Source organism: Nesoenas mayeri (genome assembly GCF_963082525.1).
Source record: "Nesoenas mayeri genome assembly, chromosome: 6".
In the NCBI taxonomy this organism is placed as follows: Eukaryota; Metazoa; Chordata; class Aves; order Columbiformes; family Columbidae; genus Nesoenas; species Nesoenas mayeri.
Window position 1 is genome coordinate 14,050,946 of NC_137545.1, and position 20,731 is coordinate 14,071,676.

A 20,731-nucleotide genomic window follows, 5' to 3' on the forward strand; every position below is an offset into this window, starting at 1 on the left:
AAACTGTAGTGTATTTCTGGCACAATTTAAGTTAACAGTATTACCATTTAAATTCACAAACAAGAATTTCACACACTTCGGTACTAGCTGTGTAACACTACACTCTATAGAGAACACAAAAAAGTCAGCATTGAGTGGTTTGGGAATAAGGAAAAAACTGGTCTCACCTTGCCTTCCTTTGCTTTCTGTTTTGCCTCTTTGGTAAACAGGAGAGGCTGATTTTGGTTAGCTTTTGGTCACCAAACCTATGACTCTGGGAAAACAAACAAAAAACAACAACAAAACCAACCAACAACCAACCAACCAACAGAAGAAAACAAACCTCAACAAACCCTCCCAAAAGCAAGCTATTTAATTTTAATATGTTCCATTTAGCTGCCTAAAATATTTTTCCCATGCTTCCCACAAAATAAATCCCAGTTGCAGTCAGACAGGAAATACTGCACCATTTGTTTTTTTGAAAGAGCAGTACTTATTTCAGAAAGAGGCATTTACATTTGAAAAGCTGCTTTAGTTACACTTGCTGCATTCTTTACTAGCAGACCAAAACAAACAAAGAATTAATAACCCCCCGGAGTTCCAGGTGAACAAATAGGGCGCGGGAACCTTTATCCCGCGCCCCCGCCACTGCGCGCCGAGGCACCGCCCCCGGGGGGCCGGCAGCCAATGGGGGCCGCCCGCGTTCGGCCAATGGCGAGGCGCAGCGGCAGGACGAAGGCGGGGCGGGCGGCCGTGCCCGGGGTAGTGCCCGGTGCCCGGGTGGTGCCCGGGTGGTGCCCGCGGCCGTGCCCGGTGCCCGCAGCGGTGCCCGGGCCATGCACTCCCTCGCCCAGGAGATCCGCAGCTTCTCCAAAGCCAACCTACGGAAGCAGCGCACCCGCGTGACAACACTGAGCGGCAGGAGGATCATCGAGACGTGGCGCGGCGCCTGCCTGCAGGTGGAGGAGGAGGCGGCGGCGGCACCCGGGGGCGGTTTCGTGCAGGACCTGAGTGCCGACCTGCAGGTCGGCGTCGTGAAGCCCTGGCTGCTGCTGGGTGAGTAGGGCCGGGAGGCGGCAGCGGGCCCCGGCGGTGGCTGCGCGCCTTGTCCCGCCTCGCCGGGGACCGGGGCGCGTTGCTGCTGCCCGAAAGGCCGCGGTTCGTCCCGCTAAGCGAGCGGCGGAGCCGGCAGCGCTGGCCGGGGAGGGGTTCAGCGCGGCAACCGGCTCCCTTTCTCCTCCTCAGGGTCGCAGGATGCTGCTCACGACCTGGAAACGCTGAAAAAGTACAAGGTAATTAAAAAGGAAATTTTTTAAAAAAATAAATAAATCTCGCATAGTGCTTGTTTGTGGGTTTGGTTTGTATGTTAAAAAGTCTAAAATGTTCTCAAATAAGTTTAAAAAAATATATTAATTGGCACTTTTGAAAGGCTGCTACCAGTAGAGCATGTAGCTGCTCCATCTGCAGATGGATTGGATGCCTGCGAGCTTCATAAGAAAACAAAATACTTGGCTGCAAGAGTAATGGTTGTTCAGAGCTGTTTTCTGGAATAGATCCCTGAGTTGCCAGATGCATTTCAGCTTCAGACACTAAGCAGCATCAGACCTCCTTGCCTTATGGGTATTGATGGAACAAGAAAAACAACACAGCAGCTCTAAGTCTGTCCCCAACTTTGGTCTTTTTACTCTTCGCTGTTACAGTAATGGGGTGTTAAGGCCTTTGGACAGTGGTGCTTCTGCGGGACAGGGCGTGCACCAGTCTGACACATGGTGCCATCTAAATGTCACTTCACTGTAAGTTAAAATAACGCACATCCTGGCCGTAGCCTGAGCAGAGCAAAGGTGGTGGGAGGCCAGAGGTGGTCTTGTCTGCCAAGTGCAAGTAGAGTTTACTCTGAAATCCTTCTGCTCCAGTAGATGGTACTGGTCACGTAGCAGGAGGAATAGTAAGAGGATGGGTTAGGGCAGGCTTGAAATTTTGGGGATTGTTGGGTGGTCTGTGCTCTTATTCCTATTGCTTTCTCTTTTGTTTTCCATTTGTGCACCGACAGCTCCCTTTTCTGTTGAATACCATACTTTAGTATGTGTTTAATTGAGCACAGATCTTTTCATTTCCTCTCAAAAAACCCTGAATTGTAGCATAATATACTTTAACGGTCAGTAGAATTTTGCTTGGAGAAAAGCAAACTATCATAGACAGTATACCCATGGAAAACCAGACAATACAGTTCTGTAAGTTACAATCTGTGTACATTTAATGAGTAATCCACATTTGCTATTGCTGATTTTGCTTCCTGTCTTCAGAACATGCCATTTTTCCTTTTCTTTTTTTTTTTTGACTTAGGTCACTCATATTCTAAATGTGGCATATGGAGTCCAAAATGCCTTCCTTGATGACTTTATATACAAGACTATTTCCATTCTGGACCTCCCAGAAACTGATATTACCTCCTATTTCCCAGAATGTTTTGAGTTTATTGAGGAAGCCAAGATCCAGGTACAGTAGATCAATAATTAATGCTACTAGTTATTCTGTTTAGATTATTTATTAGCCTATTTAAAATGGAAAGTAGCTTAGTTTCTAGTTTCAAAAGAAAGTATGGTACCAAAAGAATAGTTTTGCCGTTGCCCATTTTGATTTTGAATAGATAATTCAAGCTATTTCTAAGCATTCCTAGAGACATGGCATGACTGTTAATCCTCATTCCCTCCAGTATTGGTTTTTTTTAGAATGACTCTATCGTATGTTTTAGAGCAATGCATCTTCACTGAAGCTTGGAACAGTGCCTGACTTTAGATAATGAAATATCATTGTAAGTCCCAAGTCACTACATATGAAAGAGGGAAAAGTAGAAACTTTTTTACTTTCTACAATTTATCCATGAGGGATGTTGCTTTGCATGAGAATCAAGCCTAACAGGGCTTTTTTAGACCTGTGTGGTTTCTCAGCAGCCATCTGCCATCCCTGTGCTTTATCATCCACTGAAGATGCAACCCATTGAGCTGTGAATCCACACGCAGTTACATACCAAGAGTGTCAGAGAATGTTTTAGTAGTATTTGAGCCAACCAGTGATTTTTAGCTGCTAACAAAATCCTGAAAGATACATCACATAGGAAACAGGGTGAACGGACTCCAGGGGTTGCTTGGCAGACCTGTTTGTAGCCAGGACCATCCCTGACTCCTGTTTGTTAAATTCAGGCTTACTGACAAACATTGCTTTGGGATCAACTCTATGACTTGACAAACAAACTTTACGTTATTCCGCCATATCTACCATATTCATTATTTACATAGACTGGGATAAAATAAGATAATCTTGCCCCAGCTTTCTTTGTGTCACACAATGTTCTTTCCTTCTCTCATTTATCATTTACGAGCTATGTGATATGCATTCTCACTTAATGACCTTTTCAAGGTTTCTAGTTACGGTTTCCACTTCCTTTCTAAATAAGACTTGCCATTCATAACTGCAGTGTTGCTTTCTGCTGCTGGTGTTTATATTCCAGTTACTATTTTGTAAGCTAAGGAGTTTTCTTGCAAACTTAGAGCAATATTAAGGTATTTTTAATGGGAGAGTTGAGTAAAAGAGCGGGTAATTGATGGAATAGATGTTCTCTGGGATCAGCACTTGAAGCATGTGATGATAGTTATGCAGAGACAGATCGCTGGATGGTTTGAATCACTTTATTTGCTTTGTCAAAAGAGTGTTAAAAGAGCTTATAATAAATTGTATCATGAAGTGCTTTTCTGTTTAAGTAATCATGAAGAGATACTCCTGATTCATCTCCTAATGTGGGGGAGGGAGAGATGTTCATTGGTGAGAGAGCATAATACATGAGAATTTATAACTAGAACATGGTTAACTTAATGAAGGAGAATGAGAGCACTTGAGTTAGAGAATGGAAGTAAAGCCTGCACTGTTCAGTAAGTCACTGCCAGTGGGTGCTTGTAAAAGGACTGACTCTTCTAAAACTGTAATGGCTCAAGTCTGGGGAAACTATAGTACCAACTCTGATACTGATCAGAGCTCACCTTTTCTTCTAGAGTCCACGTTGGCAGGCAGATTTTTCCATGGCATGTTAGGTGACTCATGTCAGATCATAGTGCTATCAATGAGGGATTTTTTTTAATTATTATCTTTCTGTTTAATATCTAATTATAAAACCTCTAAAATCTTGTCTTTCCAGGGAGGAAATCTTAGCTCATTTATGAACATCTCTCCTCATTGTTCCCCCTGTCCCTCATAAAGAAAAAGCCCTGGCACCCCTGTAAAATAAAGTGGATCCCTAAGGAAATACACTATACCATGGCTCTTCATAAAAAGTTTTATGCTGTTTTTTCATTTCTTTACTCAGTGAGGCTTTTTGCCCACTGTGTATAACCACTGTATGATCACCTTTTATCTTTTATCTTGGTGGAAGGTGATTTTATAGAGTCACAGACTAATTTTGGTTAGAAAAGACCTTTAAGATCATAGAGTCCAACTGTGAACCCAGCACTGCCAAGTCCACTTCTGAACCATGTCCCTAAGAACCTCATCTACATGTCTTTTAAACCCCTCCAGGAATGGTGACTCCACCACTGCCCTGGCCAGCGTGTTCCAATGCCTCATAACCCTTTCTGTTAATAAGTTTTGCTTCCATCTGTATATAAATTTTAAAACAACAATTTGGTCTTGAATCTTAAGCAGTTCTTGCAAGAGCATGGACCATTTCTGGGTAGGCAAAGGTTATGTTATCAGGATCAGAGCAAGGAGTTCTTGGTAAATAGAGGTTAATTTCATATCTGAAATCTGCTTCTCGCTTTTACTCAGTGTTCATATCCAATACAAAATTAGTTAAGAATGACATATCAATTTTATCTTTGTATAAAGAAACAACAGGGTTTAGCAAGGAAAGATAAATATTCTTAGTGTTAAATTTGGCTAAATGTTACTGCTCATGTTCATTCATGTTCAGTAGTTTTCAAGTCTATTCTGTGTCTATCACTATATAATTTTTGGCAATGTACAACAGAAATAATTAAAAGAAAACTGTAAAGAAATGTGAAAGAGGGAAATAAAGCACAAATTCGACAAAGAAAGAAAAAAGGATCAATGCTTATTTTTTACCCTCAGTGCCACTGCTAAATATTGATCTTGATTATGGTATCTTATGTCTGAAATAACTTCATTAAATCAGTAAAAAGTACTTCAGATCTACAGTGGATAGACTTCAGCAATTTCGTCATTAGCAGTGGCATAAAGAATATTTTTGATTTCATAATTGTAATGTCATTTTTATAAAGGAGGTAGTGGATTTTCAGGTCACCACTGCCACTTTATCAGTGAGCTGAAATAACGTGTACAAATGTGCTTTGCACTCTCTGTGATCAGGAGGCATGCCCCTGTGAATGTGAGAAAGGGAATGAAGATTATAATTTGCAGTAGACAATGCGAGGGGATGTGATTTCCATTGCAAAAAAAAAAGGTAGTGTTGTGATTATTTGTGCTGCGACGCAGGAACTTAGATTAACTTCCTACCTCTGCCGAAATCTTGTTCCATTAAGTTGAACAAGCCATTCTTCTAGTCTCAGCTTGGCATTTCTTTGATGAGGATAATAACAGTCAATTTCATACTTCTTTGTCTTATTTAAACTGGAAGGTTTTTAGAGCAAGAACCATTTCCTGCTTTGTGTGTTTATTAACATACAAGGTAATTGCAACTCCCAGGTATAATAAGTCACTCAGTTCCTGGAAAGGACCCCTGGTGGTTACAAGGTTGTTGGTTTTTTTGTTTTTCATTGTAGGTAAAATGTCCATGGAGTAATTTGTGCCTGTTAAAGTCAGACAGAGGAAGCTGTCTGTATCTAGAAATTTTTTACAATGAGGGTGGTAAAATACTGCAACAGGTTGCCCAGAGAGGTGCTGGATGCTCCATCATCCCTGGAAACAGGCCAGGCTAGGGCTCTGAGCAACCTGATCTAATTGAAGATGTCCCTGCTCATGGCAGGGATTTGACTAGATGAGCTTTAAGGTCCCTTCCAACCCAAACTATTCTATTATATCCGTTTAGCCTCAGATATCTGAGCACATTGTGTCGTGTTTCACTATCTTTATTCAGAATATGCTAGAGCCTTTTTTTGTGGAAGTGGCATTTGGCAGATTTCAACCGAACCTTTTCCAGGTCATAGTCTGCAGTACGAACATGACACCATCACAAGGCCTGGGTGTAGCAAACACCACCTGGGCTACACTAGATTGTCTACTTGTCTGTGTGTTAACTCAGACCCGTTTTTTCTTAATGAAACTTGCAGTGTCTCTTTAAAGAGTCATTCAGGTGCCTCAAAGGTTTTATGGGAAATGCTTAAGTAGGATGAAAACATTAATTTTAAATGTAATTCAGGATAAGCCTGACTTTAACCACCAGGAGACATGTTTGTGAATTTATGGGAGGTTCAGTAGTGTTGGATTTTGCACCTTTGTCCCCCAGTTAAGGGATCTTTGTTGCACCAGCTATACCAACCACTACAGTTGTACCAGCGGTATGATGGGGAGATAGAGATTTTTTGCAAATCACACGATACCTTTTCTGATCTCTCTGTTCCTGTGCATGGTCCTGCCTACCCAGAATCTTCATTGAAGAACTGCAGAGCACACAAGAAGCGTGCGACTGAAACGCCAAGGTGTTCTAAAATCTGCCTCTGTGCCTAGCTGTTTGCTGCCTTGATATGTTTTTAACCTGGTAACAAGATACAGCCAAGTTCCTTTCTATATTGCAAATAAAATCTATTTTTTAATTGGCACCCAATTAGATCAGATCACTTAGTATCCCAGATGTCTGTGATTTTGTTTTTTACATGAGGGGGCTACTTCCAGGTCTTGGGGAAAGGGACAGAGGAATGTGTTTTAGTTCTAAGGTATGAATTAGGTTTGAAGCATTTGCTTAAGTGGCTTTGGTTATAAAAATATTTAATTTGGGGCTTATATATCTCTGTTCAGAGTTACTTATATATGGAAATATTTGCTTGGAGTTCAGGAAGGAACTTTTAGTAACTCTTAATAGATCTTTATGTAAAGTTTCTGTTACTTGTGGCTGTCTACTTAATGAATATCCCAACTAATGTTACGTTTGTTTCTTGAAGGATGGTGTGGTACTGGTCCACTGCAACGCAGGAGTCTCCCGTGCCGCGGCAGTCGTCACTGGTTTTCTGATGAATTCAGAAAGACTGAGTTTTGCTAGTGCTTTTTCCTTGGTGAAAAGTGCAAGGCCTGCGGCTTGTCCAAATCCTGGCTTCATGGAGCAGCTTCACAAGTACCAAGCACAGAATATAAAGGCAAATGGAAGCATAAATGATCATGACTGATCAAAAGCGAGAAGTTAAGCAATCTGTTTAAACTATACAGTAACAGATGTTGGATGTACTGTCATTTTTGCAGTCCCCTTTCACATGTGCATTTTAAAGTCTTTCTCTGCGCATTTTTTTGTGTCTCCCCGCTTTGACCTCCTTATTTTCAGCATGTAGCCTAAAGGCCAAATGGTATTCCACTGACTTCAGAGATTATTTTGCCCAAGAAGCAGCTCTTCCTAGAGCATTAATAAAAAGATGAGGTTTTACTTTCCTTGCAATATTAGAAAAACCCCAATGATTTATTTTATTGAACCGTCAGAGAATGCAGGCAATAGAGAAAGGAAATCAACTGAGATTAGTTGCCCTTTTTACTTTAAGTGGTAAACCGAATCTTTATGCATTCTAGTTGGTTGTAAAATCTAGATAATAAAATGTTCCTATAATAAAGTACCTCTATTGGATTTTAAATTTAAATTGCAACTGCAGAGGATTTTATTGAATTTTGTGGGCTAGCCAGCCATTAAATATTTTTGGAAATTAAAACCAATGTGTTTTTTTGATGGAAGCAGAGGTTTAAAATGCTTTAATGCTTCGTTTCTTTCTACTGTTTCTCATCAGGTAGTGATTTGAAGTGCGTTAACATGATATTTTCAAAGTGCTGGAGCCAGGCTATCGGTGGCGTTTTTAAGGTCATTTTGATGGTGATAAGAAAAGTGTTTATAACACCCTGTCTCTGACTCGCTGCTGCTGCCTTTGCGTTCAGCTGCTGTCCCCTCACTGTACCCACACGGTGACTGAGGAACCGGTATCACCCCACAGGGAACTAACTGACCCTCCCGACCCATCTCGGGCTGGAATTGCTGTCTTCAGGTGTCATGTTTAAAAAAACTAAACGACTTCAATAATGTTTTTGTGGCCTTCCTGACAGTTCTAAACGGTTTGATATGTTAATATACAATAAAATAAAAGGAATTGTTTGGATAAATGATTCAGTGCGGCTGCGCGGCGGGCGGGCCCTGCCCTGCTGTGACGTCACAGCCCGCGCCGCTGGGGCGGCTCACAAGATGGCGGGGGGGCGGGTCGGAAGTGACGGCGGCGGGAAGTTGGGGAGTTCCGTCCCGTTTGAAAGCGCCCAGTGTAGCTACCGCCGGCCTTTTCCCGCCGCCCGGGCCGACATGGCCGCGTTCGCCATGGAGCCGCCGCCCGCAGGTGAGCTGCTCCGTCCCCCTGCTCCCCTTCTGCGGCGTCGCGCCCCTTCGGCTTTGCTGGGCCACGCCGCGCCCCGTCCCGTGCGGCGGTTGGGCGCGTGCGGAGCCGTTGGGCGGCGCCAGGCGCCTCAGAGGCGGCCGCTTCCCGGCCAGGGCTGCCCGGCGCGTCTCCCCGGCGCTGCCCGCGCCCTCCGCCGCCCGCGCCCTCCGCCCTGGCCAAGGGGCCCGGGCTGGTCTCCTGCTCCAGGCAGGGGGGAGTCCGGGCGCCGCCGGCTTGAAGTGAGCGGTGGGAGTGCGCGCCCGAAAGAGCACGTTCCTCTGCGGGAGGGCGGAGGGGGGCGTGGGGGCAAACCGAGCGGGGGCTGCGCCGGTGCGCCGCGCTGTGAGATCTGTCCAGGAGCACCCCGAGCTCCGAGGAGAGCCGCGGGGTGCGGTGAGCCCCGCTGCAGCGGCGGGAGCCCGCCGTGCTCTGCCGGAGCGTGTTCCCCAAAATGGGCCGCGGGACCTGGGCCGGGGAGGAGGGTCCAGCCGGGACCTCCTGGCTTTTGTGTGAGAAACGCCTTTCGAACAACACCAAACCTAAAGCTGACAGTGAAGCCTGAAATCCAGCTCTAACCAAACCAATATATTTTAAGAATGATTTTTTTGTGTGGCAGTTCTTGCTAAAAATGCAAGGTTGTGATAAACTTTGCTTACTTGGAAAATAAGTAATTAAAACTGTCTTAGTCCCTTGCTGTATATTGCTTTACATTTCCTTAATAGAGCACTAAACAATGGAGAAGGTGAGATCACTTGGCTTCTTCCACATCTTTAAATTTTGTTTTCATTAATACAGGAGTTGAGCCGATGGCACTTGGCTCCCCAACATCTCCAAAACCGGGAGCTAGTGCTCAGTTTCTTCCTGGATTCTTGATGGGTGATTTACCTGCTCCAGTGACTCCGCAGCCACGTTCTTTAAGCGGCCCTTCAGTTGGTGTCATGGAAATGAGGTCTATGCTACTTGCAGGTCAGAATTCGTTAAATTCTGAGCAATCATTATGAAAGTAGAATTTTTGTTTTTCTTACTGCTCTACGTGACTGTTGCAGACTTGAATTCCTGTAGTTTTATAACTTGCTATGAATGAACTCAACTCAAAGAATAAACAGTGAACTGAAGTGTATTCAGTGGAGTTTGGTTAAATTTTTCAAAGTAGGCAAGTTTAATAAACATATTAAACATGGCAGTTTTGGTACCAGGAAAGGTTGCTTTTATGGGTAAGGTAATACAAACCACTCCTAATATAAAAGCAATTTATACAGCTTTCTACAAGTCAATGGCACATACAACCATCAATGTTTCCCTTTGTTTCAAACAAAGATGTCTTCTGGCAAACTAAACGCAGCTTGTGCAAGTTGCTGATTTCTTTGCGATGAATGCTAAAAAACTCAGCCTTCTAAAAATTGGATGGAGAAAGACTAAAAAATACTCCTTAATTAGTGTCTAGTAGTTGTATTGACTTGACATCTATTGTAAGTGGGTTGGAGTAGTGACCTTTCCTAGCTTTGAATGCTCTTCTTTCCAACCACCTAGTAGATCTGACTAGAAAAAGTCCTAACCCATGTTTCTAGGATGGTAGTGTTATATATGCCTATTCTCTTAGAAGTATGAGTGAGTAGTTAGAGCTTCACTGATTTATTTCGTGTCATGGGTAATGTTGGCTAAATAAACTACATATCCGATAGTATGCTAGTAATTTTGAAGGAGAAATTGAGGGCAGAAGTACTGCAAGATAACTTTAGATATTATTTTCTTTCAAGCAGGATTGGTGTCTGCTGATCTGCTTCTTGCATTTGTTTTTGATTTTTTCTTTAAATACAAGTCTCTTAGGAAAATATTTACGAAATCGAAAATAATCGTGTGAGTTTTTAAAGGGTCTTATTACAACCTGAAAGTATTAACTCTAGCAACAAGGAACCAATAAGATACTAACACAGATGTCCCAAAATGTATGGTTAAGTACCTCACTTAAACTGAAAACCTTGATGGGAGATTACATTATATAATACACTGTAACATTTCTTGGGTGTGGTAAACAGTTCAGAGCCGAGTCTTAAAGCTCAGAATTTAGGATTGAAAAGCACATTGGAAAGGCTTAATTTCCAAATTTTTTGCAAATGAAAACTCTTGGATCAAACTGCTTTTGGGGGGTGAAGATGGGGGTAAACCTGTACAAAGTGTTTGATGGTAAGTCAAGATCTTTCAGTCAGTTTGTCTGTTATATTGCAAGTCTCAAAGTCTACAGAATGGGAAAGCAACTGGCTTAACTTCATCCTGTCTAAATGCAAGCCAGTCCCTGCTCTCAAGGGCTTAGATTTTTATTTAATATGGAATCATATGGGAAGGAAAGGGATTTGGACAGTGGGAATGTGCAATGTCTGTGTGCATTTTGGTGTGGTTCTTTAGCATGTAGTATGTATCAAGTCTTTAAAACCTTGCTTTTGAATCTCTGCTACAGGAAAGTTAGTCTCTGAAACAGTTAAAATACACCGCTAACCTGCTTTAGGAAGGTATAGCTATACTCAGAACTTCTTGAAAGGAACAAGTGCATGAAAGTAGCAAATATAGTGGCTTAAGCAGAGATGATACTTGTGTAAGGAGGCAGCTTCTGATATGTATGTGATATTCTTATGTAGAATATTCAAACCTGAATAGTTTGCTAGGCTTGATGGTTTTGCAAACCTCCAGTGAAACAATCAACAGTCTTTCATGGCTGAATTTACTGTTGAAGTTTCAAGAACAAGTAGCAGTGACTGAAATTACAAGTTTCCTCATGTTCTTCATTTGTTCCTTTTAATTGCAGGAGGATCTCCCCCACAACCAGTAGTCCCTACGCATAAGGATAAAAGTGGTGCTCCACCAGTTAGAAGCATATATGATGAATTATCTAGTCCTGGACTTGGATCATCGCCACTAACCTCAAGACGACCAGTAAGTCGCTTTGGTACTGTCCTTGTCTTAGCAGAAAATGTGAAGTAGCTTACTGCTTCAGTAAATTCATTAACTCATTTGTATAAACTGCTGTGGCAAAGTGACTGATGAACCTTCAGATCATGCTGTTGCTTACTCTGCTTGGTTGGTGTGCCTGCTCCTGTGTATTCTAAATGAGAGCTGCCATCATGGAGCTGTCTTCTATTGTTGCTGGTTTTCGATACTGTAGAGAAGGAAAAATGCAAATCGTGCTGCTGCTACAGTTTGTACAAGACAAATGCAGGCTTGTTACAGCTTTTCACCTTGCAGATTTATTGTGCTGCTGATTGCCAGAAGGGTCCAGATATGCGTTATAATTTCTTCTAGTGGGCAGTAGGGGCGCTTACTGAAATAGAAGGAATTTTTGCTGAGTAAAATATCTAATAAAAATTGGACAAGCAGGTGGGGTTAATTGAAAGAGCATGCCATGCTTCTAGCTAAAAATACACTAAAGTTGTTTCAGATATAGACATCCTATGTTAAAAATAAAACTACTAGCAACTAAAACTTTGAAGCATCGTTTCCTTCAGTGCAGTTGCACTAAGTAGTTGAGAGAGAAAGTAATTCAGTGATGAAGAACATAAATGGGGATTATGTTCCCATAATTTTGAAATCTTTTAGGGAAAATCAGATCCTGATAACTTTTGGTAGTGATATCCATTCCGTGCACATGAATTTGTGAAATACTATACCACAGCAACAGTGAGGTGCCTATTTTGAAAAAGTTAAATTATAATATTTCTGAGTATTGATACCTAAAGGTACTTGGTACTCATACAAAGTGTATGATTGATGTTAGGTAACAGATTTTTCCATTTTATTACTTAAAGCTCAACTAAATAAACTTAATTGTATATCAGTAGCTCATTCCTGTTAGATTGTAAAACATTGTAGACAGTACCTGAATCTTGTTGCTTGTGGTGCTTCCCATGTGTAGTTTGTTCTACATTCCCATACTATCTCTGATATTTGCATTTAAGCCCCAGATCAAGAAAGTTAACTGCACACTCTTCTAAGGCTTAGTAATCAACTGGAAATTCCAGAATGTAGTTGTTGAGGCCTACAGGATGTCCAGGCTATCAGCTGGGCTATGTGCTAGAATGTAAAAACATTACCAAATAACTTTTTGTTAATAACATTTAATAGTCTGATATTAAATATATATGTAAATGTCTGTTCTTACTCTTAAAGTTAGGAGTAACTCAAGGCAAACAGTTAGTATTCTTGCCTGATGTTTAAGTTACTTGAAAATCATAGAATCATAGAACAGTTTGGGTTGGAAGGGACATTTAGAGCTCATCTAGTCCAACCGCCCTGCAATGAGCAGGGACATCTTCCATTAGATCAGGTTGCTCAAAGCCCTGTCCAGCCTGGCCTTGGGTGTCTCCATCTACCACCTTTCTGGGCAACCTGTGCCGGTGTTTCACCACTTGTAAAACATTTCCTCCTCATGTCTCGCCCGAATCTTCCCTCTTTTAGTTGGAAACCATTACCCCTTGTCCTGTCACAACAAGCCCTGCTAAAAAGTCTGTCCCCATCTCTTCTGATCTGAGAAGAGTACATGTAAGAATGATTTGTTACTTTCTGTGTTTTAATGCAGGGCAGCTTTTCTCTAACACAGAGCCCATTGGTTGGAACTATGCCATCAACTCCTGGAACAGGTAGATGTCCTGTCAAAATATATTATCTACTTTTTTAGTGCTTTCCTTAATACACAAAAATCATAACTGGTCAAGCTGTATCAATTACTTGCTAATTTGTGAAGGAGTTGCATCTTCATTTACAAGCTTTTCAAAAGTTATGTGGATGGGAATAGGAAATACTTTCCACTCTGAGACTGAATTTCAATAAACTTATTCCTTATTCGAAATTTGTTGAACTTGGCACAGAGGTGGTTGCACTTGAGTGAAGCAGCTGAGATTGATGGGTTACCTTCTATCTTCATAAGATTTCCTATCTTGTGTATGAACCGATGGCTTCTTGCTAAGCTTAATTCTGCTGTCTTGTTCCTATTTGCCATCTGTATTAAGCTGCTGGTGTTTAGAGGCCAAGGAGAAATCTAGATTGCTAGTAATGAAACTTATTAGCGTGCTTGCAGATGTGAAGTTTGGATTGACTTATTGTTTGTCTGTGTCCTTAAATAAACCTCCATCAAACTCCTCCATATACAGGTGAAGTTACTCTTAAGCTTACCTGTCTTGCAAAAGTAATTTCCTAAACAATACCATTTCATTTTATCAGCTTCAAGTATGTTCAGTCCTACAAGTATTGGGCAGCCTAAGAAGACTACTCTATCTCCTGCTCAGCTAGATCCTTTTTATACTCAGGGTGATTCCCTAACTTCAGAAGATCAACTTGATGACACATGGGTAACTGTGTTTGGGTAAGTTGACTTCCAATGTATTAAAAAAATCAGGGGTGAAGTCTTGAGAACATATGGAAAGAAGTGTTCAAACATTGCTGTTCTCTGGAATTCCTGGCTTCTGCAGACATAAATCTGTGGTTAAAGCCAGCAAACTTTAGTGAAGCACCTTAACTTAAGCTGCATGTTAGTTTTTTCAAATTTGAATGGCAACGTTCTACCATTGAGGTGTGTGGTAAAGTAATCATGCCTAGAAGATAATGTTCCTCAAGTCACTGCTTCTGAAATGATATTAACACACTGGTCTCTTTTGTTTTTCTAAAAACTCTTCAAAGGATTGTATTTTAGCACTGAAATTCTTAAACTACTCATTATAACTTTTTGAGTATTTTTTTTCTGCCTTTCAGATTTCCTCAGGCATCTGCTTCATATATTCTTATACAGTTTGCTCAGTATGGAAACATATTAAAGCACGTGGTATGTCTTAGTTTGAGACTTACTTCTGAAAACTTTTGGGTACATTCTTTAAAAGGCTGAATTTCACAGTTGTCACTTAATCTCATACAGATGTCCAACACAGGAAACTGGATGCATATTCGATACCAGTCTAAGCTTCAAGCCCGTAAAGCCTTAAGCAAAGATGGAAGAATTTTTGGTGAATCTATTATGATTGGTGTCAAGCCGTGTATAGATAAAGTAAGTTAACAGCTGCTTTTATTTCAATATAAGTTACTCTGCTTTTGGGCTTCCTCTGTATTTTCCGTGACCTCTTTAATTTTTTCTTTTTGAACTGCAAAGCATAGGAAGTTTTATAGGTAATAGTCTATTATACAGTACATGAGTTTTTCTTAAGTACTTGACAACATTTCCTACTGGGAAAGATAGCTGTTGGAAGCCTCAGTGCTGCTTGGAAGTTATAAGGCACAGGATTATATTACTGTGCAAGATATGAAGTGAAACCATAGCATCAGAGATGATTGAGGTAAGAGTTTCCTAGACTGACATTTGTGGCATTTAGAGGCTGCCATCTCACCTGTTATGCCTTCAGTTAATTCAGCAGACATGTAGCTTGTACTTTTAACAATGGCAAGGTACACACATTTTTTGAAACTGAGAAAGTGTAAATATAAGTGCTTTTTTTCCCCCCATTTGTGCTCTGATTGCATGAAAAAAGAGTATTTTTATCTGTTCAAAATACTTCTTATACTGATTAAAATTCAGAAATTGATGTCAGTGCCCCTTTCCCTTTTGGACTTCTGGTATGGCTTTTCAGTGTCTTCCTGCCTTATTGACTATTTTGATGTCCAGTTTGTATCAAGGACTGAATTGCCTGTAAGCAGAAAATCCAGAAGTAATGGTCTAAGAAATTTAATTGTTATGTATCTGATCTTCGTTGCTTTTTAATTGTCTGTCTTTTCCAAATAGTGTCCACTTTCAAATATCAATAAATAAACCCAAAATCATGAATATATATTTTTAGAGGCAAGAGAAGATTCAGGAGACATCCATTGCAGGGTTTGGTGTTAGCATGTAACACTGTTTCTTGCAACTGGAAATTAGATATGATGGATATTACATCAGTGTGTAGGCTTCTCATTTAAAAGTAGCAGTCAGTTCCCCTTGTGTTGAGCAGAGTCATCTGCCACCCACACTGGACACTGATCCTGTCCTGAATTTTGGATAGCCATCTCCTGCCAGATGTGCCTCTGAACTTCTGATGTCTTTAGGCTGTGCTCCACTGAGTCTAAATGCAGCAAATAGAGTCTCCCCAGTCTTGTTTTCTCTTGAGTTCTTGAGGAACTCATTGTTCCCATCAAGTCACTTGCTGCTGCTTCTTCTATTCTGTGTGCATTCCCTTCTAAACATAAGCTTACGAAAATGGAGCCTTCTGACTCCTTTTCCAGCATTTGCCAAGGGGACTGGGAGAAACTCCTGGGCATATATGAATTAGAGCAAAATGCTGCAAGTTGGTAAAAGATTGGAGACTCTCCTGTATATAGATCAGGTAGAATATTTTAGAATTATTTAGAAACAGAATGTTATGCTGCTTATGTTCAGCTGGGCCTGAAAAAGAGTTACTACTTGAAGTTTGCTGCAAGTCTTAAAATTTTTTACTTTCTCTTTACTGTTTCAAACTTGGCTGACATTTAGTACATACAGTGAACAGATTGAAAGCTTTCACTGCTTTGCGATGGCATCATCCACCACACAGATGATCACAGTGAGGAAAATGCTTGGTAGTGCTTTGTACTGACAAGCAATTTGTCTGTGGTCTTTGTTGACTTGGAGATGTGAACGTATTTTATCAAACAATTCTAGATAATAAAGGTTGAAATACTGCTTTTTGGTATTTGTTTACATTACGTTAACCTTCTTTTTAAGAGTGTGATGGAAAACTTTGAAAGAAGCTCTACATCCTCAATATCTGCAGTTTTCACTCCACCTACGAAATCCACTGGCACACCAGTACAACCTGCAAATAATACTACAAGGATTTCTACAATGAGACCTCTTGTAACAGCATATAAAGCTTCCACTAGTGACTATCAGGTATTTTAAGGGAAAGAGAAGCATGTGTTGCTTTGTGATATCTCCCCTTAATTGTATGAGGCTGTACACACATTAATGTGACCTTACTCTTTATCTTCTTTCTTGAAAGGCATGGTTCAAGTACAAACTCAGTCTGTTCAGTCTCTAAAATAATAGTAATAAGTAATAATGACTTGTCACTTTTCCAGGGGTTAAGGGCTTGTTTTGAAAATCTTTCAAATGTATTTTGTCAAAATATGTTAGCACTTAGGAAAAAAAAAACAAACAAACCTGGCTAGTATAAAAAGAATTAACTATATGTTGACTGATTCTCTTTATTTTTCTCTATTTCCCCCTGCCTTCTAGGTGGTTTCTGACAGACAAACTCCTAAGAAAGATGAAAGTATTGTATCTAAAGCAATGGAATATATGTTCGGCTGGTAATATACAAGAGGAAGTAATGCTCTAAATTGGCCAGGGTTTGAAATATGCTACTGGCATCCGTGGTTAGTTATATAACTACTGGTGGCAGTGTTTTACCTTCCATCTCACCTGTTATGCCTTCAGTTAATTCAGCAGACATGTAGCTTGCACTTTAAACAATGGCAATGTACACACATTTTTAAAAACTGAGTAAGTGTAAATATAAGTGCTTTTTTCCCCCATTTGTGCTCTGATTGCATGATTGTAGAAAAAATAACAGCACTGACTTTTTTTTTTCCCTCTGTAATTACTTTCTGTGATTTACTTCCCAATAAGTTTAAATGTTTAAAATGGTGACTTTATTTACTGATGCCTTTAATTATTGTTTTTTTCCTGGAAAGATGATGGGCTCCTTGCAGGAAGAACACTATGCACAGCTGGCTCTCAGAGTCAGGGACTGTTCTTAGTAAATATAATTGTAATTTTATTAGGATTCATTGCTGTTTTATAATTATCTGTGGCATCATGTTCTAAATGTCATAGCAACATTTTAACTCTTCGTTTTATTAATAAAGCTAAATAAAGTTAAGTTTTTCTTAGGCTGTTTTTTAAACAAGTATGAGTTCTGTTAGGAAAAACTGGTTACAATATTCTTAAGTATGATGCTGCCTGATGTTTATTAAAAGGTTATTAGCAGAGGAGATGCTGCTGATTATTACTGAAATAGTACCAACTAGTGTATAAAACTAGCCAATGTATAGATGTCATCTCCATGCGTATTCTACAGTAGTGTGCACTTAACAGGTAACAAACTGTAGCATTCTAAAATGTTGGGTTGAAATAGTTGAACAGAAAAATGTGTCATCATGAGAGCTGCTTTCATTTCAATACTTTTCTAAGAAATTTTCTCTAAAGTATTGTCTGAATGATGACTTAAAAAAAAAATACTTCCCCTTTTAAGTTTTCGTTTGGAGATGACCCTCTCAAGTAATGATGTGTCATGTAAGTTCATAGTCTTCAAGATAAAGGTCTCCTTCATCTGGGAAGAGTGCAATCTTTTCTCCAGTACTTTGGAAACTACATGCAACTGTTACTTTTTTGTTTTTGTGGCTGTGTTAGTGTAAGTCAACATCAGTGTTTTAGTTTGGGTCAATGTTTGTCAGATGAATATCCAGTCATACAGATTTCCATCATTTGCTTCTCTTTGCAGTGTGGTTTCAAGAGTTCTTCAGCTGTACTTCTTTGATGAAATAAGATGGAAAGATTAGTCCAGGAGCATGCCTAATGTCCCTCAGATGCTAATGGGAATCCAGTTTACAGGATTAAGCTGGAGATAGCCCTGACTAAAATCCCTGAAGCACTCAGTGGGAAGTTTGGTTTCTACCTCAGGGCACTTTGTGCTTCATTGTTTGCTTTAGCAGTAACCTACATGCAGGCAGATTCAGAGATTTTTGAGATGCATTTGACTGTATTTGCTGGCTGATGCTTTTGGAATATTGGTTGCTACTCATCCATTTACTTTTGATCAAAATGAGCTGCTCAAACCTATTTAATATCTGAACCTGCTTTCCCAGATACATCTGGCTTTTTCTTGGTGAAAAAATATTTGTCATGCAGATGAATTCGGACAAAATAGGTAGCTCAGCTAAATTATTGTTTTTCTAATTGCTTGGCAAAATGTACTTCTGGTGCACTTCAGACTTGTAATGATGTGTATAGGATTTAGTTTAGTGAAGTGGTGAAGAATAAGATTGAACTCAGATCAAGTAAGTCTGAAGCTAAGGTCAGTAGTTTGGCTGACCTATTTCTCCAATAACTACCAGATTTAAAACTGTGCTAAGTTGGACTGCTGGTAAGACTTAATATGTTGTCTTAGTGTCATGCACTGTTTAAATCCTGGTGTCAATGATTTTGGTTTACTAAGTGTGAGAACTTTACGGTCCCGTGCTGCACAAACCACTGCACAGCTTTTTGCAATGTGTTCCTGATCATACTGTTACAAATTATATGAGTGTACAAGGGCTGTGTGTGAAAGAGCAGAGGATATTGAGAAGTACACATGTGAAGAATCTCTGAGACACTAGAAAAGTCGTCAAGTAAACCTTCTTAAGGGTAGCTACTGTTAGGTAGCATTGCATTTAAAAATCAATTCTTCCCATTCCTTCAACTATGTACCTGCTGCTTTGCAATGAAGGTGAATTCTCTTCTAGCTGTAGCTAGATATGTGATTTGCATTAAAACCAAAGTTACAGACTTCAGCTAGTGTTGTATAACGTACTCATGAAGTTGAGTTCTGGTTTCAGTTGTATGGGCTTTCTTGTAAGACTGCGGACTGCGTTTTTCACCGGATTATGGCATTACTGTCACGAGTACTTATTTTCTGTTGTCTGCCTCAGTCACAAGCACATTACTTAGGGATCTAATTCACTTCTAGAATATAGATCTGCATAGTTTTAAATTCTAGAAGGATTTGTAGTATTGTTTCAGTGGTAATTTCACGAAAATTTTAATGAATTTTTTTTTTTTTTTTTTGATAAAGACATTTATAACTTGAATATGTGGTAGTTTTTGTCCTTTCTTTTTTCTTCTTTTTCCTCTTAGCCCTCCTCAATTTAGCTTTCTGGTAACTTTCAAAGTGAGTGACATCTGAGTAGTACATGTACACTAACATAAAATGAATGTCAAATGTAAGAGTACATAATCTCTGCCTCTCATTTCAAGTTGTAGACATCTGCCTCCACCATGTGGCAGTTTTTCAGAACATTAATGAGAGGTTTAACTGATATTGAATGGAATATGGTATCTTCATTATACTGTAGTTAGGAGGTGCATAAAGAGTCCTGTGAGTAAATAGCAGTGCTGAAATGTTTCTTAGTTGAAGTGTTTTTGTAATAAAAGAAGGAAGGATGAGTAATTCATGAGTAATTCAGACTTCTAAGTACTGCTTCAATTAAATAGTTCTTAAACTTTGTTTAAAATCTCACAAATATTCACTCATCTCCATTTTGAGATGGATAAATTGACCAATTGTTGATCACATCAGATTTCAGTATATGTACTGCAGAAATTGACTTACAAACATATCTTTCGTTGTAGGGATGAATTTTCAGTGTGAAAAACAGAGAACTTTTCAATGATTTTTTTCCTTTTTCTTCCTTTCTATTGTGTATGTCAGCCATCTGATTAGCATCTTGTTTAGCTGCCTTTAGAGCCCTGTGTGTTCTGTGAGAATTTGTCCCTTGTTGCAGAATTAAGTTCAAAAAACCACCATTTTCTTTTTCAAGGATCTTTCCAACCCTCTGGTGTTAACAAGGTAACCTTGAATACATGAAGCAAGGATAACCTGACAAATGGCTGTCTATGGAGATCTTGGGATGATTGTTCTGTAATGTGAACTATCCAGTTATTAATAATAGACTATTTGTTTTGAAATGTTAAGATAGTCCAGAATTGGTTATCAGGTAAAGTGCTGGAGCCCAGACTGGGGGGAGTTTTATTGAGTGCTAGTATGCTAACTGGTGGTTGTTCTTTTGCCAAAACTCCTGTTTCCTCTTGGCAACTAAACGTATAGCTGGCTTGAAAGATTCATGGTGACTACACTGGCTGTCATGACAAAGCACTGTAAAATGAATTTATTAAGCTGTTTAGAACTTTCAGTATATTAATAACATACATTATTGATTCAACTAGTGTCAGTTTCCAGTCTCCTGCTCAAAAATCACTCAGCAATCTGGACTGCAGCAGAAGTCAGACATAGTTTCTATGAGCTTGTAGAACTAATGAAACTTACTCTTTTTAGTTTTTGGTTTTTTTTTTTTAAAAAAGGCCTTTGTAAAGTTTTTCTTGTTGCACAACATGCTTTCTCAACTGGCAAGTGCTTTGACGTACTGGG

At 39.9% G+C, this 20,731-nt stretch overlaps 2 protein-coding genes across 2 annotated transcripts; both read left to right on the plus strand.

Moving 5' to 3' along the window:
- The first annotated feature begins 750 nt into the window (after positions 1–750).
- On the plus strand, positions 751–8,148 carry DUSP19 (dual specificity phosphatase 19). Its single transcript, XM_080347187.1, has 4 exons — positions 751–1,035; positions 1,225–1,271; positions 2,323–2,475; positions 7,104–8,148. The coding sequence occupies exons 1-4, from the start codon at positions 816–818 to the stop codon at positions 7,323–7,325; spliced, it is 642 nt and encodes a 213-aa protein (XP_080203313.1). The 5' UTR covers positions 751–815; the 3' UTR covers positions 7,326–8,148.
- Positions 8,149–8,387: 239 nt separating this feature from the next.
- On the plus strand, positions 8,388–17,319 carry NUP35 (nucleoporin 35). The gene is made up of 9 exons (XM_080347234.1): positions 8,388–8,519; positions 9,354–9,524; positions 11,359–11,486; positions 13,126–13,186; positions 13,767–13,908; positions 14,295–14,364; positions 14,455–14,583; positions 16,270–16,437; positions 16,783–17,319. Exons 1-9 carry the CDS (start codon positions 8,486–8,488, stop codon positions 16,858–16,860), a joined length of 981 nt encoding a protein of 326 aa, XP_080203360.1. The 5' UTR covers positions 8,388–8,485; the 3' UTR covers positions 16,861–17,319.
- The last annotated feature ends 3,412 nt before the right edge of the window (positions 17,320–20,731 follow it).